This window comes from Oncorhynchus mykiss, chromosome 3 (genome assembly GCF_057628025.1).
Source record: "Oncorhynchus mykiss isolate SJ-2025 chromosome 3, ASM5762802v1, whole genome shotgun sequence".
Taxonomy (NCBI): domain Eukaryota; kingdom Metazoa; phylum Chordata; class Actinopteri; order Salmoniformes; family Salmonidae; genus Oncorhynchus; species Oncorhynchus mykiss.
Window position 1 is genome coordinate 44957786 of NC_143024.1, and position 22105 is coordinate 44979890.

A 22105-nucleotide genomic window follows, 5' to 3' on the forward strand; every position below is an offset into this window, starting at 1 on the left:
TTTCCAGCTACAATAGTCATTTACAACGTTAACCATGTATACAGTTTATTTCTGATGAATTTGATGTTATTTTAATAGACAAAAAATGTGCTCTTCTTTCAATAAGTAGGACATTTCTAAGTGACCCCAAACTTTTGAAAGGTAGTGTATATATAGTACCAGTCAAAAGTTTGGAAACACCTACTCATTCAAGTTTTTTTTCTTTCTTTTTACTATTTTCTACATTGTAGAATAATAGTGAAGACATCAGAACTATGAAATAACACATATGGAATAATGAAGTAACCAAAAAAGTGTTAAACAAATCTAAATATATTTTATATTTGAGATTCTTCAAAAGTACACCCTTTTCCTTGATGATAGCTTTGCACACTCTTGGCAAAGCATGCCATTCCATGAGCGCAGCATTTATGTTTCAACTCGAATCAATGAGCCCAACCAGTTCTCCATGACAACAAAATCTCAAATCAAAAGACCAAGTCCATATTATGGCAAGAACAGCTCAAATAAACAAAGAGAAATGACAGTCCGTCATGATTCCATATGTGTTATTTCGTAGTTTTGATGTCTTCACTATTATTCTAGAAAACCCTGAGTCGGTGTGTCCAAACCTTTGACTGGTACTGTATATAACGCTGTTTTTTTTCAAAGTGTGGTAAAATGCTCTCCTCTCTCATTCTGTAGATGCATTCTCTGCTATGGCTCCAGCACCAGCAGTGGCTCCAACTCCAGCTCAAGCCCCGGATCCAGCTCCAGCTCCAGCTCCTGCCCCTGCAACTGTCTCTCCTCCCGAACCTGAGCCCTCTGCACCTGCACCTGTCATTGACCTGCTAGGTGCGTACTGTACCACGAAATCCACCACTTCCTCTACACCTTCATGGATTTGACGCTGATGCTGAGTAACATATGACCTTTTCCATACATACATCTTTTCGTCTTGTGTACTTTGTTTGCAGTGATTTTTTAAATGGACATTTCTCCATTAGCCAGCAGCATACCACCCTGCATACCACTGCTGGCTTGCTTCTGAAGCTAAGCAGGGTTGGTCCTGGTCAGTCCCTGGATGGGAGACCAGATGCTGCTGGAAGTTGTGTTGGAGGGCCGGTAGGAGGCACTCTTTCCTCTGGTCTAAAAAATATCCTAATGCCCCAGGGCAGTGATTGGGGACATCTCACTGTGTTGGGTGCTGTCTTTCAGATGGGACGTTAAACGGGTGTCCTGACTCTCTGAGGTCATTAAAAAAATCCCATGGCACTTATTGTAAGAGTAGGTGTGTTAACCCTGGTGTCCTGGCTAAATTCCCAATCTGGCCCTCAAACCATCACAGTCGCCTAATCATCCCCAGTTTACAATTGGCTCATTCCTCTTCTCCCCTGTAACTATTCCCCAGGTTGTTGCTGTAAATGAGAATGTCTTCTCAGTCAACTTACCTGGTAAAATAAAAAAAATATTTTTTTTGGTTGTTAAATATAGCTGTTAGGTGTGAAGGAAATTTGTAAGTGGGGAGCTGTTCATGTGTACGTATCTTCGTAGCCAGGATAACAGACCCTAGATACGTCTAGATCTAGGAGAGAGATAGTGTAATATGTTTGGTGTAGCAGTATATACCAGAAGTTTTCCTCTGCATCTGGTTTTGGATTATGTAGCCAATGTAGCATTGCTTGCTAGTTAGCTGTGTATGTCTTAGTAGCAGCCATTGAGCAGTGACCGTCACCCGCCCTGAAACCTCAAAGTACTGTCTCCCGCATCAAGAAACACCTTTGGATTTTCAGGTTAAGGCTTCTTGAGTTGTGTTGTTTTGGTGTGCAGAGAGTTTTGAGTTCATACACAGGTTGAGATGGAAATTCTACCCTCTTGCAATTGTATGGTACTTAGAGGTGTGTGTGTGTATGCTTGCGTGCATGCGTGCACGTGCTTGTGTTTTGCTGCAGGGTTGGGGAGTAAGGGATTACAAAAAACGGTAACTGTAATCCATTACGTTACCAGCAAAAATGATTGTAATCAGATTACCGATACTTTTGAAAAAACTAGATGATTACTTCGAGGATTACTTTTAAATTCAGAAAGGATGTTTGCAGAAAAAAATATTTTACACTTCTCTGTTTTCTTAATGGCATTCAAATCAGCATTGAAAAAAGGCTCAAGTTTAAATTTGTTCCACCTGAGCGAGTCTGACCACAAGTCAGAGACCACTTTGATGACACACCATATGTGTTTGATAGATCACGAGAAAAGAGCAGGAATAGTCTTTTGTAGGCTACAGTCCAAGCTATGTCTTCCAATGGTGCGACTGCTGTCGGCATCCAAAGATGATCCAACTTGAATAAACGCTTGGAGGTAAGGATGACAGTAGAGGTGTAGTCTACGGCTTTACGGATATCACTTATTATTGATATCTACATGGCGCATAGATGTGAATCACACTGCTGCTCTCTCATTTAGCTATTTGCGCCTTACGGATTGTGGTTGTTGTGGATGGCTGTTCACAAATCTAAATCTGTATTTGAACCCAATAGTGGTTGAATTCAAGAAGTTTAAGCTGCCTATCAATCATTGTTTTTGAAACCAGTGGACAGCCTGTGAAAAATGCGCTCTTGTGCAATGGAATGGCATGCTTTGTGTGCAAGAGTGTGCAAAGCTGTCATCAAGGCAAAATGTGGCTACTTTGAAGAATCTCAAATATAAAATATATTTAGATTTGTTTAACACTTTTTTGGTTATTACAAAGTTTGGACGCACCTACTCATTCAAGGGTTTTTCTTTATTTTTTACTATTTTCTACATTGTAGAATAATAGTGAAGACATAAAAACTATGAAATAACACATATGGAATCATGTAGTAACCAAAAAAGTGTTATCAAATATAAATGTATTTTATATTTGAGATTCTTCAAAGTAGCCACCCTTTCTTTGCCTTGATGAAAGCCCAATCAGTCCTCCATGACAACAACATAAAAAAACCAGAGTAGAGCTGGCTAAAACGTCCTTAGTTTTGGGGTCATGCTCAGGTAAAACAATTTGGCTAATCTATACTTATCTATACTCCATATTTCCAGGTCCTATTCTTGAAGATCAAGGGGTATAACATTTATTGGAATGACTGGAATTCTGATAGACTTTGATTTTTAATGTGAAGATATAATTTAATTGTGTTGCTATCTGTAGTAGAAAGCGATGGGTCAGAAGAAGCCTACATAACTAACCCATAAAGTAAAATGTAACATCCATATATGGCCAGCTATGTAAACTTTAACACTGATTTATTCTGCAATAAATGTCTTTCAATTGGTAACATACATTTTTGTCTTCTTCTAATGCCTCTTAAGGGGAAAGTAATCTAAAAGTAACGGAATGCAATCAGATTACATGATTGAGTTTGGGTAATCCAAAAGTTACATTACTGATTACAATTTTGGATAGGTAACTAGTAACAGTAACGGATTAAAATTAGAAAGTAACCTAGCCAAACCTGGTTTACTGTACAGTGAGACCTGTCTCACTGCCTGTCTGCCTCCCCTCCCCCTCCCTTCCTGGCCCATGGCTAACTAACTCTTCCCTACTGTCGCTCTACAGACACATTCAGTAGTCCTACTCTGTTGGACGCTACGCCCGCTGCCCCTGGGGGACCAGAAGAGGATCTGTTGGGTGGTACGCACACACACACACACACACACACACACACACACACACACACACACACGCACACACACACACGTTTTAGCTTTAACCCAGCTGTAACACCATAATCAATGTCTCGGTGAGCAGCTAATTAGTAGAATAAAGTGAGCTGGATTAGAGTTGTAGTAAAAGCATGCAGACTGCAGTTCTCCAGGAGAAGGGTTGGGAGCCCCTGCTCTAAGACAGCCATCTGCATTTGTGATTCATACTGCACGTATAGTATGTTAATATTGAGTACCGTGACACAAGGTAACTTAAATCAATGAAATTCTAATCAATGGAAATTAAAATCATTATCATCGCATATAATACCCACATTCAAATGGTTCCCCACTTTCAGGACTGATGTCTCCTAGCCTGACTCCCACGGCGGCCCTTGCTTCTCTGGCCCCCACTCTGGCTCCAGCCCTCGCCCCTACCCTAGCTCCTGTCTCAGCCCAGAATGACTTGCTGGAGGGTGGCTTCGACACCCTCGGCGCCCTGCCCCCACTAATCCCCGCCACCCCAGCAGCTGCAGATACAGTGCCGGCCGCAGCAGCACCCTCTGGTGGCTTTGATGCATCAGGTAGGGGACACTTTCTGCTCCATGTGTGTATCCTGAGGGAAGTGTGTGTGTGTGTTCTGCATGCATGACTGACGCTGCCAAGAATCACCGCCACTGTCCCTATTATGTAACGCTGAGGGATCAACGGTCACCACTGCTCACGGTTGAACTCCTCAACACTGCTTCTCTCTCGCTCTCATCTCACATGCGCACATGCAGAACACTTACTACTGTGCTCCCCATCCTATTTCAACTCCTTCTTTCTCTATACGTTGTTCTCCCTCTCCCTCCGTCCCTCCTCTGTCACATACTACCTTTCCACATTTCTCCCCTCACATCCTTTCCTTGTCCACTCTGCCCTGGTCTCTTCCTGCCATCCCCTCTCTCTCTCTCTGTCACTGCTGGGTCATTGCTTGCTGCTACTGCGTAATTGGTGAGTTCACAAGCCTTTCTCCCCATAGTGCTTTGCAGTATGAGCTGTTTTGTCACGTTCCCTTTTTTTTGTATATATATATATATTCCATTTTTGTATGTTTCAATATGTTTGTCTCATGTATGAGACAATGTAATGTATGTATTTCTCCCATTTGTAACGTTTGCCAGATTCTACCCTCATTTTCAACATAGTGCCCTTTGAAGCTGCGATGCTGGCACTGTGGTAGTCTAAAAGCACATTTAAACACAGTTATAGACTTGAATGTTCAGATAATGTTGTAGTGATTGCCTTACAGTGGCTATATGTTAATCTCTCGTGGGCAGACTAGATAAACATAAAATGTACCAAATTACGCAAGATTTTTATTCTGGGTTAACCGAGATTAGGTGCATATTGTTTCTGCCCTGTTCGGTTTATGCATTGCACACCAGAGTACTGTACTGAATGCTATTGTTGTGGTGAGGAATTGTATGGTGATGATTTCACATCTGCCCCCTCTTTGTGAAGATTAGGGATAATAAAGATTTTATTCCATGCTGTATGTTTCCAACATCTTACTCCCCTTGTTTCTACCTTTTCCCTCAAAGTTTTTGGTGGATTAGGGGACCTACTGATGCCAGCCATAACACCCCAGTCCACTGGGGGTAGTGTGGGCAGCACAGGCAGTGGTGGGGGGAATACCAAGGTGGCCCCCGCGGTCGGGGGTGGCATGGCAGGTGCCACAGCTATTAAACGGCCATCCATCGGGGGCGACTTGGACTCCTCACTAGCAAACCTGGTTGGAGGCATGTATTGATCACACCTGGACAGCCTTCATGGTTGTGATTACTGTTTTTTTGTCCGTTTAAAAATGATTTCTGAAATTGCTTTTTTTCTCTCTTGCAGATCTGGGGATTCAGAAAAAGTACGGACGGAATTTCTCTGTGTTCGTGCTTGTGTGTGTGTGTGTGTGTGTGTGCATGTGTGTGTTCTCCTTTTTTTTTGTGTGCTTCCTAAATAACAATCAAAGTCATGCGGCATCTAGTGTGTACTCCCAAACCTTCCAGCTAGCTGATGACAACTTTGGTGTCCTCTGTGTCTCGTATAGGGACCATCAGTGGAATGACAAGAAGCTGACAGGAGGATCTAACTGGACCCCCCAGGTAGCTCCTCCCAGCTGGGGCGCTCCTGGGCCTATGATGGTAAAAGCCTCCACAAGCCTCCCAATATTAGCAAAGAACCGTTATTGGGACATTTAAAATTGAAATCAAATCAAAGTTGATTGGTCATATGCACAGGTTACAGGTTGTAAATAGTACAGTGAAATGCTTACTTGCAAGCTCCCCTCAACAGTACAATACACATTTATAAAAAATAAAAAATGAAATGTGTTCGAGTGAGTAGTGATATGGTTGAGCAGCTTAGATGGATAGTAACAGCAATGGTGCACGGGTTTGTGTGTGCGCGTGCGTGCGTGTGAGATGTTTGTGTGCGGGGGGGGGGGGGGGGGGGTGAGGTATGTGTGTGTGTGTAAGGGTGGATGAGTGAAAGTCTCTTGGGTGCAGCTGTGAAGAGAGTCAGTCCCCAGTGATGGACTGGGCAGTCTTCACCACCCTCTGTAGAGCCTGGAGAGAGTAGAATTTATGTATATTGGAAATAAGCTGTGGACTTGAATGGGAAAGGATTGTTAAGGAATGGAAATTATGTTCTATGACGTAGAGCTGTGAACCGTTTTTGTCTTGACTTCCTGTTTCTAGGGTGGTCCCGCCCCTGGAGCCCCAGGTGCCCCTGGAGCCATGCCTCTGCCCATGGGAGCACAGCCTGGCTTTGGCATGGTGAGATACTGGACAGGATGCCCAGAAGCCAACATGGACAGCTATACTTATAAATGAGCTCAGTGCTCTTATTCGAGGCAGGAAGTAGTTATTGGTCAATTCCATGAACCCCTTCCATCTCTTTCCAGGCCTCAACAGCTGGATCTGGAGTTCCCATGATGCCTCCCATGATGATGGGCCAGCCAATGATGGGTCAACCCATGAGACCACCCCTGCCAGGAGCTGCAGCACCAGGGGCACCGGTAACACACACACACACACACATGCATGCACACGCACACACACACAGATACACACTCACATTCATTCTCAGATTTTAAAAAATCCAAACCCTCAAACACATACACAGGAATGTGCACATAAGTATACAGAATCACCTGTTACTCCTTTAGTTATAAACGTATTAAAAGGGGAAATATACTCATATATTCTTCATTAGTCCACTTTTGATACATTCTCATAAAATGATGCATGTCAACATTCATGTTTTTTCAAGATATATTGCTTTTAGTCTCCCGATCACCAAAGTCAAAGTGCAAAACATCACAATAAGACTTTTCTACAAAGTAAACACAGGCTTGCTATTTGGAAAGGAATAAGTCTTGTATGTGCAAAATAAAGATATTTTAAAGGCAATGTATTTGAAGTGGTTCTCGATTCGTTCTTTCTGTTTTCCAGCTGTCTCCAGGACCTGCTGCCACCCAGAGCAAAAAGCCCAAGGACCCACTAGCAGACCTCAACCTCAAGGACTTAATGTAACCCCCCAGCCCTGGTGTGTGTTCAGGACATTAAACTCTCATCCTGGTGTGATGCTAGTCTTGCCTGGTGTCAGATCTGTTTCTATGGTTTTGACAACTTATGATCGTTGTCATGCCAATGACTATAGGAGTTGGTTATACAGCACAAAGAGATCTGGGACCAGGCTAATGCTAGTCTTGTGTCAGTGGTCAAACTTAGAGTATGTTTTTCTCCTTATTGTCTTCCAGCTCTTGTTTTTCTGGAGCTGGGCCCTCTGGCTGCCTGTCTTATTTTGGCATTCTGCACATCCCGGGACACCAGAGACCCTCCTCGGCTACTCACCCATAGGAGACCCCCTTCCTCCACTCCACCCCCGCCCCCTGTGTAATGTTGTAGCACAAACTGTGAAAGTGAAACCTTAGTGAGAAAAAAACAAGTGTGTGCTTAACTAGATGTAACCCTTTGTCTAAACAAAACCACACAAAACCTACAAAAAAATGTCTATAAAAGCAAGCCAGAAACCCGAGCAGAAGCTGAACGCGTATGTGCTGTATGTATTTAGATAATTTTTTCCAGTAGTGTTGGCGTGTTGAGTTGAATGATGGATGCGTGTTTGTTTGGTGCCCTCAGCTCCACCTTCGGCCCTGCACTGACTGGCCTTCTGATCACTCTAGAGGGGGAGGGGCTTCCACCCTGCCTCACCCTGATTGGATAAGAGGGGTAAGCAAAGCAGCCCCGTCAATTTTGGATGAAATGTGCAATGTGTCGTTCACAGAAGTTCTTCTTCGGTGGTGTATATACATTACACTGGGAAATCTCTAAGGATTTGTCTCTACTCTGTACAGTATGTCTGTGGAAGAGCATATTGATGTGAATCTGATATCAAATTGTAAGAAGTCATGTGACCATTATCTTATTTCCTTTCATCTTTTGAACGTATTTAGAAACTGATATGATATGAATATATGATTAATATAAATAAGCAACATGTACGGGCTCCTGAATCCTAAATTACCATCCAATATTTTTTTTTAATGATGTTCAGTATATTTATACGTTTTTTGTCAGCGTTTATTTTTCTATTTATTCATTTTTTAGATTTGGGGCGTCATGTCCAGCTTTATTTGTACTTCCTCTCTCTGTTGACATTGTTTGTGAATCTGCTGTAAAACGTTTTCGGATATTTTTATCAACAGATCATATCTTACCGCCTATTTTCAGAGAAAATGTGTTTATATTTGAGTTATTCCTATTCAAGAGGAAGGTCAAACAGTGCATACCAGGAGCCAAATATTGCCAGTATCTCATATCTCAATGCAGAGGAGAACAGTCTTTAGTTAAACCACTAAAACAAGTTGTGTACAGTAAGTCTACTTCCTGGTATCACCGGCACTCTCCCTATGGACCTATCACTGTCCTCCTCGTCAGTGGTCTGCTGTTTGATTTTCAGAATTGCTCGTACTTTATTATTAGCATTATTACTATGACTAGACCACGGTTGGTACTGGATATGTAGTGTTATTTTTGTATTTGAGAAGGAACAGAAACATCCTTATCGCCCTGTTCCCCAACCCCCCCCCCCCCCATCCCAGATGTTGTTACATGTTTCCGTTCGGTTTCCTCCCGCCTTGTTAGTGAATCAGTAATATTGTACATGGTAACATGGGCGGAGCGGAGAGCCTGTGTATACCCAGTCAGAAGAGGACACTGTTGAACAGTGTGCATTCCATGTCTATCTAGGCAGCTGTTTAGAACCAGTGAAACCAGTCCTGTGCTGTATAACCCCCAGATATAACAAATACTGTGTTGTGTCATTGCGAGACTGTTTCGACAATTGTTGTGGGGGAAAAAAATATGGATTTCAAAAAATGGGAAAACATCATCATTTTCATTATTGAGTTACATTATTATTTTATTATTATTATTTACTATGCCCCTCCCCAGTGCATGTAAGCCCTTTTAGATGCAATAAACTCAATGATGGAAAGAATGGACCATTACTGATCGCCCATCTTTTTCTTATATTGATAGATCAGAACATGGATGCATTGCATTTTTAATCCGGTGCACTAAATGTCATGACATAGGAATGACATCAATAGGCGTAACCTGGGTTGTGTTCATTAGGGCGCACAATTGAAAACAATTTTAAAATGTAAATGACTGTTTCCTATTGGACAAGTCCAAGAAGTGCCTAATGATCATGAGCCTGGCTACAGGCATAGATGTGTCATGGATACATACAGTACATCACTTCTCCTCATGGTAAACACACATACAAGTTGTAATCTTGGTTTAATTGTTGTTTTTTCAATCATGGTGAAATGTTATTCATTTTATTGTGTTTGGTCATCAATGGCAAACTCGTATACATTGTGGTACATAATAAACAAGATGCATCAGCATGAACACTTTAGAATGATGATTGTTATCATCACATACCATTATGGCATTTGTTGTCACCACTAGCCTTCAAATGACATGAATCTAATGGAAAACTGAATATCGAAATAACGTTTTTAATCTGAAAGCTCTGTTACATGAAATCCCCTGTGTAGCCTCATATTAAATACATCGTTACAGTACTAGGCTACCAAACATATATTCCGATAGGTCTCCCCAAAGTGCACAATTTTATATTTATGAAATTAGCACCAAGTCTCTTGATAAGCACCATCATTTTTATGTGTATGGCAATGAAACCACATTTTAATGCACTGCTAGGGTAAAAAAAAAAAGAACGAAACGGTAGGACTGAAAACAATCATATTTTTTCCAGGATCCCTTTGGAACCTTTCACTAATTAGTCATGGAAACATAATCTTATAAGAAAAGGTAGTTTTACAAAAAGGGACATTTACAGGAAACTCAAAAGATCTAGATATACATTATTTTAAACACCAGCACGTTGATTTAGAAAATATTTAGAAAAAAGTCAGTTATAACCTCTTAATATACTCAAATGTTAATTTCTCAGAAAATAAATGTTGCTTTCTTCTGGGTCGTTCACCAAAGCCAATGCAAACTTTCTTGTTCCTTTTGCTAGAAAAGGGAACACATTTGAAAATGTTGACATCTCTGCGTTCATTAAGGCTGCCTGGAATATATGAAATAACAAGCATCACTCCCCAGAAACAGCTGAATATACAACATTCTATCAAAATTGGTCAAACCTAAAAATCTGTCAAAATATTCCCGTTATCATAAACACAGACCTAGTAGGACCTGGCAATATAAAATCATGATATTCATACATTTCTAGAATGTTTGCTTTTTAATAATTTAATAAATTAGACAAGGCAGAACAGCCATAGTTCTCTTTGATCTGTTGACGAGTTCCTGTAATCAACAACAGGGAGTCTGTATGGCCGCTTGTGTGCGATGAATGCTGTGATGAGGCAATCTGTGCCAGTTGCCTGTGGGAAGCACAGGAGGTAATAGAGAAGAAGACAGAGGAAGGCAGTCGGGCAGGCGGGCCCCTGTTTCGTTCGTGATGGAGGGAGGAGGGTGGAGGGGTGTTGTGACATGTTGTGTGTCCCTCAGGCGTCCCGGCACTCGCTGGAATCCCCATGGACCCAGTAACAGATCTGGGCATACTTGAGGGGCGTTATCCTCACCGCCACATTGTAATCTTGCTGCGCCCCATTGCCGTTGACATCCACCCACTGGTGGCCTGAGAACACCCCGATGATCTTCCTCTTCCATTTCTTCTTGCCGGGCTCTTTGAGGCGGATGTAGACCCCGGAGCCGCTTGAGCCGGGCTTGGCGTCGCAATACTGATACAGCAGGTCTTTGGACTCCTCCGACACCGAGCAGAAGCGGTACACCAAGTTGTCGGGCCGGTCATCGTCGAAGCCTGAGAAGTGGATCCTGCCGGCGGGCAGCTTCTTGACCGAGGGGATGACGCCCAGGTCCATGTGCTTGACCTTCTGGGCCTTCTTCAGCTCCAGCACGGCATAGTCATAGTCAGCCGCCACACCGTCCGACGCCCCGCCTTTGAACCAACCTTTAGGGACCTGGGTCTGCTTCACTCTGGTCCACCGGAAGGATGGCTTCTCTACCTCTGCGCTGCGACGACTGCGGCTCTTTCTGTCCTTCCCTTTCCCTCTTTTCCTCTCTTTCCCTCCATCTTTCTCTTCTTTCTCTTCTTCTTCCTTGTCTTCTCCCCCTTTCCTCCTCTTGCCTTTCCCCCGTCCTCTCTTCCCCTTCCCTCCTTTCCCACGCCGGGATTTCTCCTTGAGGACGCCCACGCGTAGCTTCTGTGCTCCGCTCACGTAGTCCTGTCCGTCGTGGATGCAGTGGGCGGCCGTCAGGACGTGTTTGGGGGATAACAGGACACCAGAGCAGCCCGTGGAGATCTTGACGGAGGTGGAGAAGGGGTACTTAGTGGAGAATTGCTTGTCAGCGATGCTGAAGCGTGTGTCTGTGCCGTAGACCTCCCGTCTGCGGCGCGACTTGGAGGAAGGGGAGGAGTTCCCAGCAGGCCAAGCGTTGACCTCGTTGAGGCCCTGCACAGACACGGAGGTCAGGGTGCGCGTTCCGTTCTCGTACACCGTCTCATAGGACAGGAACTCCTCCAGGTCAGCCAGGGAGGGGTCGGGGAGGCGACGCTGGCACTCAATCCCACAGGTCCCGTTCAGCTCACCCTGAGGTTTGGCCATGAAGCCGGGGCTGCTAAGGGCCATCGTCCTCCTGTTCCTCACCAGCGGCAGCTTCCACTGTGGCCAGGTATACTCATCATCTCCTCCTGTGGCCTCCTGTGCTTCCACAGCCACCACCACGACCAGTGACGTCACTGAGAGCAGGAGACACAGGGGTACGGGGCCCATTGTGCAGATGGGCCTGGCTCTGGAGGGGAGAGGAGAGAAAGACACTATAAGGAATGGTGGAGAACGCTGAGGTGCAAATACAGTGTGCTGTCAATGCTTTGTCAACATGCATGTGTTTTCTTTTTAAATGGCTTCATATGTCTATTGAACAGAATAGACGGAAAGATTAGATGTGATGCTGCTCTACTTCCACAACATACACACAAGCAGTATAGCCAACCAACTCTGAGATGGGTTAGTAAAAACTTTCTACTGGAACACATTCTCATGTGGTTGTCACAGAAACCACGGTTGCCAATTTACAGTTTGAGGCATCCATCTGTTGATGGTCAAACTTTTCAGCTGGGATGGGATGGCATTTCATTTGGAGGGTATTTTTTATACGTCTGACTCCGAATAGAAACATACTCAGACAAAGATAAATGAGGTCAAATCCTCTCTTCCCCAAAATACATCCAGCACCAGCGTGCCACATCCACAGGAGGGCAATGTAATCCAGAAAATGAACATCTCACAAGTTGCCAAATTCAGAGCACTGAGAAGAAGCGACGCTGTCAAAAAAAAGTGGGCTGTGCCTGTGGCTAACAAAAGACCCAAGAGCACTCCTTGTTTACTAGCACAGTTGTTTTCATGGACACAGCCATCTTCAAAATGCTCATATCAACAAAAAGAAGGTGTAGCAGCATCTTCATATGGAAACGTTTAAATATAACTGACAGTCTCAAGAAATCATAGCATTTCATTGAGTTGACATAGGAGCTGTGTGGTTGAGAGGAGATTTATGGAGCCTGAGGCTGAGTGGAGGCTGTGGCCAGTGGGGAAGAGAGGAGGAGGAGAGGACCATCACTGGGGCTCTGACTGTACTGAGATGGTGGCTTGGAGCTTAGCCACATGGTTAGCCTTTAGCTGTCAGTAATGACCATATCTGGTTTCTCTCGGACTCTATGCTGCTCTCTGCTTCATTCCGCCCACAGTTTGAAGACATAGGCCGACATGACATCACACAAGAAGAGAGTTAGCCTGTGGCCGAACTGAGGAGTAACTCGCTAAGTGTGAGGGTGCTAATGGGGCTGATAGCCGTGGAGGAAATATAAATCCATTCAACAGACCATCACTGCACTACCGAGCAGAGAAATAGCCCTTTGTCAGCAGCTGTGTAGATGTAGCTCAACCACAATTCTATACAGAGAATAGAACGGGGGGAAGTCATTTGAGCTACGGTGTAGTTCATAAAGGGGCCTAAGCAGTACTGCTGTCGTGCAAATCCAACAACCATTTCGAACAATGGTGGGATGGGATAGAGGTAAAATGAGGAGAAAAACAACCCGATGTGATTACAGTACATTCATCCAGCCTGTTTGAAGAGCCTAAATAGCCTTTGGCATGCTGACTAACATCTGGCCTTCCAAACGGAGGCCGAGCCTGTGAGGGAGGGGCGAGCGTCGGTGGTCAGGTGTCTTCCTTGCATTCCCATTCAATCAGATGCTAGGCAGTGTTAAAGTGAAAAGCCGCCAGGCGTTGCACGGTGGACGGATGAAGGAGATGGACGGTAGGAAATAATCCCATCCAAGGGTGTACTGTTGCATCGCCAACCATAGGCTACAGGGGACCAGGTCAGTTTGGCATTATCCAACCACACCTCCCACAGGGGAGTTCTCCTTCTTCCACCTCATGTAGCAAACCATATGCCCTGTCCGTTTCAGACAAGTGGTATGTCTACTGTCAGGGCAAAGGCCACACATGACCTATCCCAGGATAGCATGTATTATGCCATTTTATGGCATCTTAATGCAGTTCTGTCAATGGTAGGTCTTGACACCTGAAGATTCTGATTTATTGGCCTCGGTTTGTGTCTACAAATCAAATCGCTCAACTGTGGATGGGATAGCCATGTACACAACACCATACATCTTCAAACCAACCTTACCCTTAAATAAAACAAGGTAGAATATAAAAAATGACATAAGAATGACTCAATGAATTTGAAATGTGGTGTCAGGAATTTGACCCAGGTTTCTGGCCAAAAAGACACTATCTCCCAGACCAAGAAATAGCACAAATTCAACAGAAAAAGTGCAATTATTGAGGAAAGAGCAGAAACTGATATGTTGCCGGGTATAATTTGATGTTAAAGAAGGCCTGCATTTAACTGAGAGATTTTCCATAACAGTATAATCTCTCAAACGCCATACCATACACCATTTTCCACTCCAGCGCATGGTCGAAAGAATGACGCACAAGGCCACCAAAAGATGGTGCTAGATTGCAATCTCTCTCGCGCGTTCCTTAATTTCTTTGTTCATAATTCGGATTTTTATGGGAAAATATCCTCTAAAATCATTGTGGAAAAATGTCGATACAATAAAAATCACTGCAAGCAAGGGTGTCCTCTTGGTCCTAAAGTGTCCTCTTGGTCCTAACTTCAGTAATTATGATGCAGATATGTTTTTGCTAATAACTAGACTATCACGCAACCTATCTTGGAAATGGAAAATGTGATCAACTATTGGTTATCAATAAAGCCATGAGTTGGCTATTAATATAAAAATGCATAATAACCTGGCAAAATAGGTTTCTAATCTCATGGTTAAATAAATTGTGTGAATTATAAATAATTGTTTTATGCTACTATATCTAAAATATTTGATTTTTAAGAAGTCTATGTGAAAATATATACATAAGATTGTAGCCTAAAAACGAAACAAGAATAAAATAAAATGAGTTAATGAATTAACCTACCACATTTGCATGTAAAAAGCTAACTCTCACCTGTTCCATGTTATTGTCTCAATGACTACTTAGACAGTAAAAAAAAAAATGCTTTAACAAATACAAATTATCATCCAAAACAATATTAGCCAAGTAATGAATACAATAAAATGAAAATTCCCATCAATATATAATTTAGCACATTTTCAATATCTCCATTATCAAGAAAATAAACCAAAAACCGTATTATGAAAATAATGAACTCATAATAAACAAAAGCCTCTGCAGCTCCATACCTGCTTGCATTCGATTGATCGATATGACAAATCCTCAAATCAGTTTCTTATTTCCAGAAAGAAACTGCTATTGCATTTAAGACGTCTTCTTATCAGTGGACGAAGTTCCCTTCTCCTCATCACATTTGCACCAAAGAGGCTGAGAGAAAGTCGCAGCAGCCAGAGCCCTCCGTGCGGGCTGCGCTTGATGCTGAGAGAGGGAGGAGGGAAGACAAGTCTGAAAAATATTTTTTCACTTTCGACAAAGCTGTTTACATAGGCGTACATGGGAGTGACCAGCCGGTTCAGCTAAAAAAAATGCTGGATTGATTGATTGAATGAATAAGTGAGTGTTTGTCAGTCTATGCAATCCAATAGTTATATATGGCCGTCAATGGGATACTGTGTTCATGAGATGCTGTTGCGCCCTATGAAATAAATATTACATTTCAGTGTCATTTTCTGCGCTTTATTCAATCGAGCTTTCATTCGACCGGCGACTGGAATTAGTTCCAGGGAGCCCACAATGGCACTCGCAGACTGCTTTCATTGTCGCCCGTCTGAACTCCCACATCTGCTGCACTTGTCTCTGTGCTCGATGAGGTGGTAAACACAATGGCAGGGGGTCTTTGCGCCATATGCACCCATGCCGCGACAGAGAGCACTATTCACGAAAACATGCCAAGAATAGTGAAGCTAACTGTCCAACGGGGTATAGCGCAACCGAATTGATGCTCATTTCCGTTTTATAGGGAGGATGTGCTTCACTTGGATCTGCATCTGTAAAGATAAAGGGAACCACCCACACTAATCAGAGGAGGCTGGTTGGAGCAGCTATTTTGACGATAGGCTCATTGTAAAGACTGAAATGGAATGTATGGAAAGGTGTCTATCACATCAAACATATGGAATCCACATGTTTGATTCCATTCCATTAATTCTATTCCAGTCATTGCAACGAGCTTGTCCTCCTCTAGCTCCTCCCACCAGCCTCCTCTGCCACACTTGACTATCCATGTACTGTAAAAAACAAAACAAATGAATCAGCATTATTTTTGTGAGTTGGGTGGACTTCAGAAGGACAAGGAATTTGAGCTAATGGATTGAACATTTGTTCACTCAACAAACTTTGCTCACAGCGAGCTGAATGTACAAAAACGTGTTGAGTAGAATTACAAATTAATGTTTGGAAGAGAACACTGTAGGGGAGAGTGGGGTAAGCTGAGCCAAAGTGTTAGTTCAGCCACCCCTTGTTTGTAGGAAACAATACTGTCTGTGAAGGAGCCTGTGAAGGAAGAACCCACATGGAATAAGTGGCATGCAAGTTAGCTCCAAAAAAATGGATTTTCACAAAGTCAAATTATGAGCTTTATGAGCTTGTATCTTAACCAAAGTAGATTGCTTGAAGATTGTTGTATACAGTGGGGCAAAAAAGTATTTAGTCAGCCACCAATTGTGCAAGTTCTCCCACTTAAAAAGATGAGAGAGGCCTGTAATTTTCATCATAGGTATACTTCAACTATGACAGACAAAAGGAGAAAAAAAACCAGAAAATCACATTGTAGGATTTTTAATGAATTTATTTGCAAATTATGGTGGAAAATAAGTATTTGGTCAATAACAAAAGGTTATCTCAATACTTTGTTATATACCCTTTGTTGGCAATGACAGAGGTCAAATGTTTTCTGTAAGTCTTCACAAGGTGTTCACACACTGTTGCTGGTATTTTGGCCCATTCCCCCATGCAGATCTCCTCTAGAGCAGTGATGTTTTGGGGCTGTTGCTGGGCAACACAGACTTTCAACTCCCTCCAAAGATCTTCTATGGGGTTGAGATCTGGAGACTGGCTAGGCCACTCCAGGACCTTGAAATGCTTCTTACGAAGCCACTCCTTCGTTGCCCGGGCGCTGTGTTAGGGATCATGCTGAAAGACCCAGCCACGTTTCATCTTCAATTCCCTTGCTGATGGAAGGAGGTTTTCACTCAAAATCTCACGATACATGGCCCCATTCATTCTTTCCTTTACACGGATCAGTCATCCTGGTCCCTTTGCAGAAAAACAGCCCCAAAGCATGATGTTTCCACCCCCATGCTTCACAGTAGGTATGGTGTTCTCTGGATGCAACTCAGCATTCTTTGTCCTCCAAACACGACGAGTTGAGTTTTTACCAAAAAGTTATATTTTGGTTTCATCTGACCATATGACATTCTCCCAATCTTCTTCTGGATCATCCAAATGCTCTCTAGCAAACTTCAGACGAGCCTGGATATATACTGGCTTAAGCAGGGGGACACGTCTGGTACTGCAGGATTTGAGTCCCTGGTGGCATAGGTGTTACTGATGGTAGGCTTTGTTACTTTGGTCCCAGCTCTCTGCAGGTCATTCACTAGGTCCCCCCGTGTGGTTCTGGGATTTTTGCTCACTGTTCTTGTGATCATTTTGACCCCACGGGGTGAGATCTTGCGTGGAGCCCCAGATTGAGGGAGATTATCAGTGGTCTTGTATGTCTTCCATTTCCTAATAATTGCTCCCACAGTTGATTTCTTCAAACCAAGCTGCTTACCTATTGCAGATTCAGTCTTCCCAGCCTGGTGCAGGTCTACAATTTTGTTTCTGGTGTCCTTTGACAGCTCTTTGGTCTTGGCCATAGTGGAGTTTGGAGTGTGCCTGTTGACCGTTGTGGACAGATGTCTTTTATACTGATAACAAGTTCAAACAGGTGCCATTAATACAGGTAACTAGTGGAGGCCTTAGGAGCCTCTTAAAGAAGAAGTTACAGGTCTGTGAGAGCCAGAAATCTTGCTTGTTTGTAGGTGACCAATAACTTATTTTCCACCATAATTTGCAAATAAATTCATTAAAAATCCTACAATGTGATTTTCTGGATTTTTTTTCTCATTTTGTCTGTCATAGTTGAAGTGTTCCTATGATGAAAATTACAGGCCTCTCTCATCTTTTTAAGTGGGAGAACTTGCACAATTGGTGGCTGACTAAATACTTTTTTTGCCCCACTGTACATCAACTGGGGTCTTGATAAGCTACATTATGAGGTCCTACACCTAGCATGAAAGTGCATCCTTGTAGGCTAATATAGTCAGAATGTTTGGCCTAGGGTAAGTTGAGCCAATGGTCACCATACCCCATACAAATCATGATTACATTTGGTCAGTTTTATGCAACGTGTCATGCATATGAACTCAAGATAGTGCATTCTTATTGTTACAGAGCTGGCATCATCATGCCCCTTGTACACAAACATAAAACAAGCAGGGGTCTAGCCCACTTTGAGGGCAGCCAAGGAAGTGAGATGAGAGAAGATGCCCGTTCAAGCAGCAGCAAGAGATTTTAAAAAACACTGAAGAGGTACATTGGGAAGAAAAAAAAACTGTCACGCCCTGATCTGTTTCACCTGTCCTTGTGCTTGTCTCCACCCCCCTCCAGGTGTCGCCCATCTTCCCCACTTATCCCCTGGGTATTTATACCTGTGTTTTCTGTCTGTCTGTGCTAGTTCGTCTTGTTTGTTCAAGTAAACCAGCGTTTTCTCAGCTCCTGTTTTTCCTCAGTCGCTCTTTTTCTCATCCTCCTGGTTTTGACCCTTGCCTGTCTTGAATCTCAGCCCGCCTGCCTGACCACTCTGCCTGCCCCTGAGCCTGCCTGCCATCCTGTACCTTTGCCATTACTTTGGATTATTGACCCCTGCCTGCCTTGACCTGTCATTTGCCTGCCCCTGTTTTTGCAATAATCATTGTTACTTCTACAGAGTCTGCACTTGGGTCTTACCTGAAACCTGATAGTACGAACTGGTCATGACTGACTCAAATCCATGTCCACCCAAGGAGCCATTTTTAGTAGACACAAGGAGTTGCTTCGCGGTTTGATGGAAGGGTTCCAGGATGTGGCTGAACGTCACGACCTAGCATTGGACGCATTGCCGTAGAAGTTATTTGGTTTGCTTACCAGGCAGCCTACCACAACAGTAACCTCCCAGCACCTCAGTAACCCGGCCGGTAGCAGCACCGTCACCTCAGTTTCCCGGGAACCCCACTTACCTCCCCCGGAGTGCTACAATGGAGATTCCAAAACATGCTGGGCCTTTCTCTCTCAGTGCTCCTTCGTTTTCAAGCTGCAGCCTTCTTCATTCCCCTCAGACCGCTCGAAGATAGCATACATTATTACGCTGATGTCCGGTAGGGCACTCGTCTGGGCCACGGTGGTGTGGGAGCAGCCTCAGTCTGGAGGTATTCCTGGCAGAGGTGAGAAAAGTTTAAGGCTCTGGTGTCTGGGAGAGATGCTGCCCAGAAGTTACTCCAGCTTCGGCAGGACTCCCTCAGTGTGGTAGACTATGTGGTGGAGTTCAGCACGCTAGTAGAGGAGGCTACCTGGAACCCGGAAGCGCTGTTCGACATGTTCCTGCACGGATTATCGGAGGAGATAAAGGGTTCTGGTATGGACAGGCTTAACTACATACAACAAACACAATTGCATTTTATCTATGGCAATCACAGAGATACTGTGATGAGATCCCGATGTCCATTGTTGGGCCATTCATCTGCCGCCTTCACCTCATTTCAGCATGATAATGCACAGCCCCATGTCGCAAGGATCTGTACACAATTCCTGGAAGCTGAAAATGTAGCAATTACTCCATGGCCTGCATACTCACCAGACATGTCACCCATTGAGCATGCTTGGGATGTTCTGGATCGACATGTATGATAACAATAGCCTTTGGAAGAAAATGTGTTGATGGAAATAAAAGGTCCAGTATTTGCTTCTTAAGAATGTGTGTATCATAGTGAACTCGGACAATGTGATGATGAGCTAGCAACTAATTCCTGATTGAGAGAGTGTGTGTTCAAAGTTGAGTGTTGGAAAAGCTAAGCATGTCAGCACATTGTCTATGGACCTGTGAGCTCAGGCCAGGGCCAGTGGAAAAGGCAGGGACTCTGGAAGATGGGAATGCAGTGGCGATTGGCAAAGCCCCAAGGAGCCAAGAAAAGAGCGATGGAAAGAATGTGTTCAATGGAGAGAAAAGGGAGGTACAGTGATGCATATTTGGTGGATTACAGGATGTCACTTGGAAACTGATCCACATGTAGTCACATTGTCACTCACCTTGATGTACAGTAGGCTTACACTCACTGATGCTCTCACAAACATTGTAGAGCGCATCAGCCCCTCCTCCATGTGCGTGTGTGTGCGTGCATGCGAGAGAGAGAGAGAGAGAGAGAGAGAGAGAGAGAGAGAGGTTGATAAGGAACAAAATTGAGAGAGTGCAAAAGAGAGAGCGAGAGAAAGGTAAGGTTGCGAGAGAGAGAGGCTGGAAGAGAGAGTCATATGGAGAACGCGATAGCGAGAGAGGTTTAAACTTTAGAGGCCCTGCTGATCAATGGCAGTCTGTGTTCAGTGAGAATTGTGAAGAGTGGCTAAATGGCCAAATAAAGCGTGTGGCAGCGAAGGCTGGGTCATTACTGCCTACTGAGGTGGTTTAATGGTGTGGTCTGCCCATATAATAGACCAAAGTCATAATCGGTTAGGTTATTGTTTGAATCAAAGTTGTAAATCAGTACCCCGTACTTCACCTCTAAACTGAAAACAAATAGATATGTCTCCATGTCCCCTGCAGTTAATCTCTATACCCCCTGTACAGTAAGAGGACAGCTGGATGTTCAGGTCTTAGTGATTCATAGTGATTTATTAGGTTGAAACTGGACACTGGCTCCTTCGTCTAAAACATACACCATCATACATCACCCAAACGTTGAGCTGCCTCAACTCCCTAGAACACCCTTGAACTTCTGAATGCAGAAGGAGGACTTCCTGCAAGGGTGTTCCGAGGCACAAAAGCCCGTCTGTGCACTCCGCAGACCCTAAACATAACCAGAAACATCACTCACTGCTTTCCCATTTAGAGCCTCTCTCACCCCACATTCACGACCTTTGACTTTGGACTGCAAACAGAAAAGTTACTGTGTTTCTTTTGTCTCGCGTTGAAGCGGTTGCCATGGCAACAGTCATAGGTTGTTATAGCGTATGGGTGGGGTAATTCTCTGACTTCTTGTTGCACATTCAGTCCTATAGGGGCACCTATGGCACTGACCAGTGAACCTGAGAGCCTGAAAAGCAAGTCAGTTCCATCCACCTGATCTGCTTAGTAGGGTTACACTCCTTTGGATTACTTGTGTACATTTACATGAACAAATGTCACGAGAGCTCACAGACATTCAAACGCACGCACGCACGCACGCGCTCACACACACACATACACACACGGTCCCACTTAGATCTATCTCGGAACCGTTTTTTTTTTACGATTGCTTGAGCACATTTGTCAAAACAGAATTCACTTTTTCAAAAATAATTAACACGTAGCCCCAAACTGAGACACGTTGGCCAAAATGACACATTTGGTTTGCAAAATGCATTAAGACCCTAACCCTAACATGGTTGACCGTCTTTTATGTATCTGTGCCATTTGTTTAAACTATAATTACAGTATGCACCATTAAAGACAAGTAAACATATTATCACAGCATGGGCTGTCTTCTTCAGTCCCAAAATGATTTTTACCAAAGATGACCAACGCAGAAAGAATGTCACTGAATATGAAAATCCAGAAACAAAGGCTTTATTTGACCTTTTACAAGATGAACTATCTTCCCCTCTGCCTCTGCCTCTCCTTTGTCCTTCCCCTCTGCCTCGGCCTCTGCCTCTGCCTCTCCTTTGTCCTTCCCCTCTGCCTCGGCCTCTGCCTCTGCCTCTCCTTTGTCCTTCCCCTCTGCCTCGGCCTCTGCCTCTGCCTCTCCTTTGTCCTTCCCCTCGGCCTCTGCCTCGGCCTCTACCTCTGCCTCTCCTTTGTCCTTGCCCTCGGCCTCTTACTTGGTCCATTCTTACAAACAGTAGCTCAGAGATGACCTCTTTCATGTGCTTAGAATTTGCATTGTGTGTGTGAAAGCAATGAGAAATGACGTTTTGCAAAAAAAATAATAGTGTTGTGCTCATTTGGTTATGATGGAGTGGACCCCAGTTTCATTAAAAGTGTCTTAGCAATCAAGTAAAAACTGTAATTGTAAATACCTG

At 43.7% G+C, this 22105-nt stretch overlaps 2 protein-coding genes across 7 annotated transcripts in view; one reads left to right on the plus strand and one right to left on the minus strand.

The window, feature by feature from the left end:
• The window catches only part of snap91a (synaptosome associated protein 91a), a 56875-nt gene extending 47664 nt beyond the window's left edge, over positions 1-9211 (plus strand). For 5 of the 6 annotated variants that reach the window (XM_036973907.2, XM_036973908.2, XM_021596324.3 and 2 more), the window contains 10 exons: positions 685-834; positions 3575-3649; positions 4020-4244; positions 5247-5444; positions 5545-5563; positions 5747-5840; positions 6396-6473; positions 6602-6715; positions 7152-7245; positions 7460-9211. In XM_036973907.2, coding sequence (XP_036829802.1) covers positions 685-834; positions 3575-3649; positions 4020-4244; positions 5247-5444; positions 5545-5563; positions 5747-5840; positions 6396-6473; positions 6602-6715; positions 7152-7232 — 1034 coding nt within the window. In that variant the 3' untranslated portion in view covers positions 7233-7245; positions 7460-9211. The remainder of the gene's footprint in view (positions 1-684; positions 835-3574; positions 3650-4019; positions 4245-5246; positions 5445-5544; positions 5564-5746; positions 5841-6395; positions 6474-6601; positions 6716-7151; positions 7246-7459) is intronic. The other variant, XM_090229342.1, reaches the window with a different exon arrangement.
• A 278-nt stretch (positions 9212-9489) lies between these two features.
• Positions 9490-15785, minus strand: prss35 (serine protease 35). The gene is made up of 2 exons (XM_021596338.3): positions 15046-15785; positions 9490-12059 (listed from the first exon to the last, which is right to left on the minus strand). Exon 2 carries the CDS (start codon positions 12038-12040, stop codon positions 10751-10753), a length of 1290 nt encoding a protein of 429 aa, XP_021452013.2. The 5' UTR covers positions 12041-12059; positions 15046-15785; the 3' UTR covers positions 9490-10750.
• Between the last annotated feature and the right edge of the window lie 6320 nt (positions 15786-22105).

Excerpts from the sequence above, each read along its gene's own strand:
- prss35 (XM_021596338.3), bottom strand. The coding sequence starts at position 12,040 with ATGGGCCCCGTACCCCTGTGTCTCCTGCTCTCAGTGACGTCACTGGTC.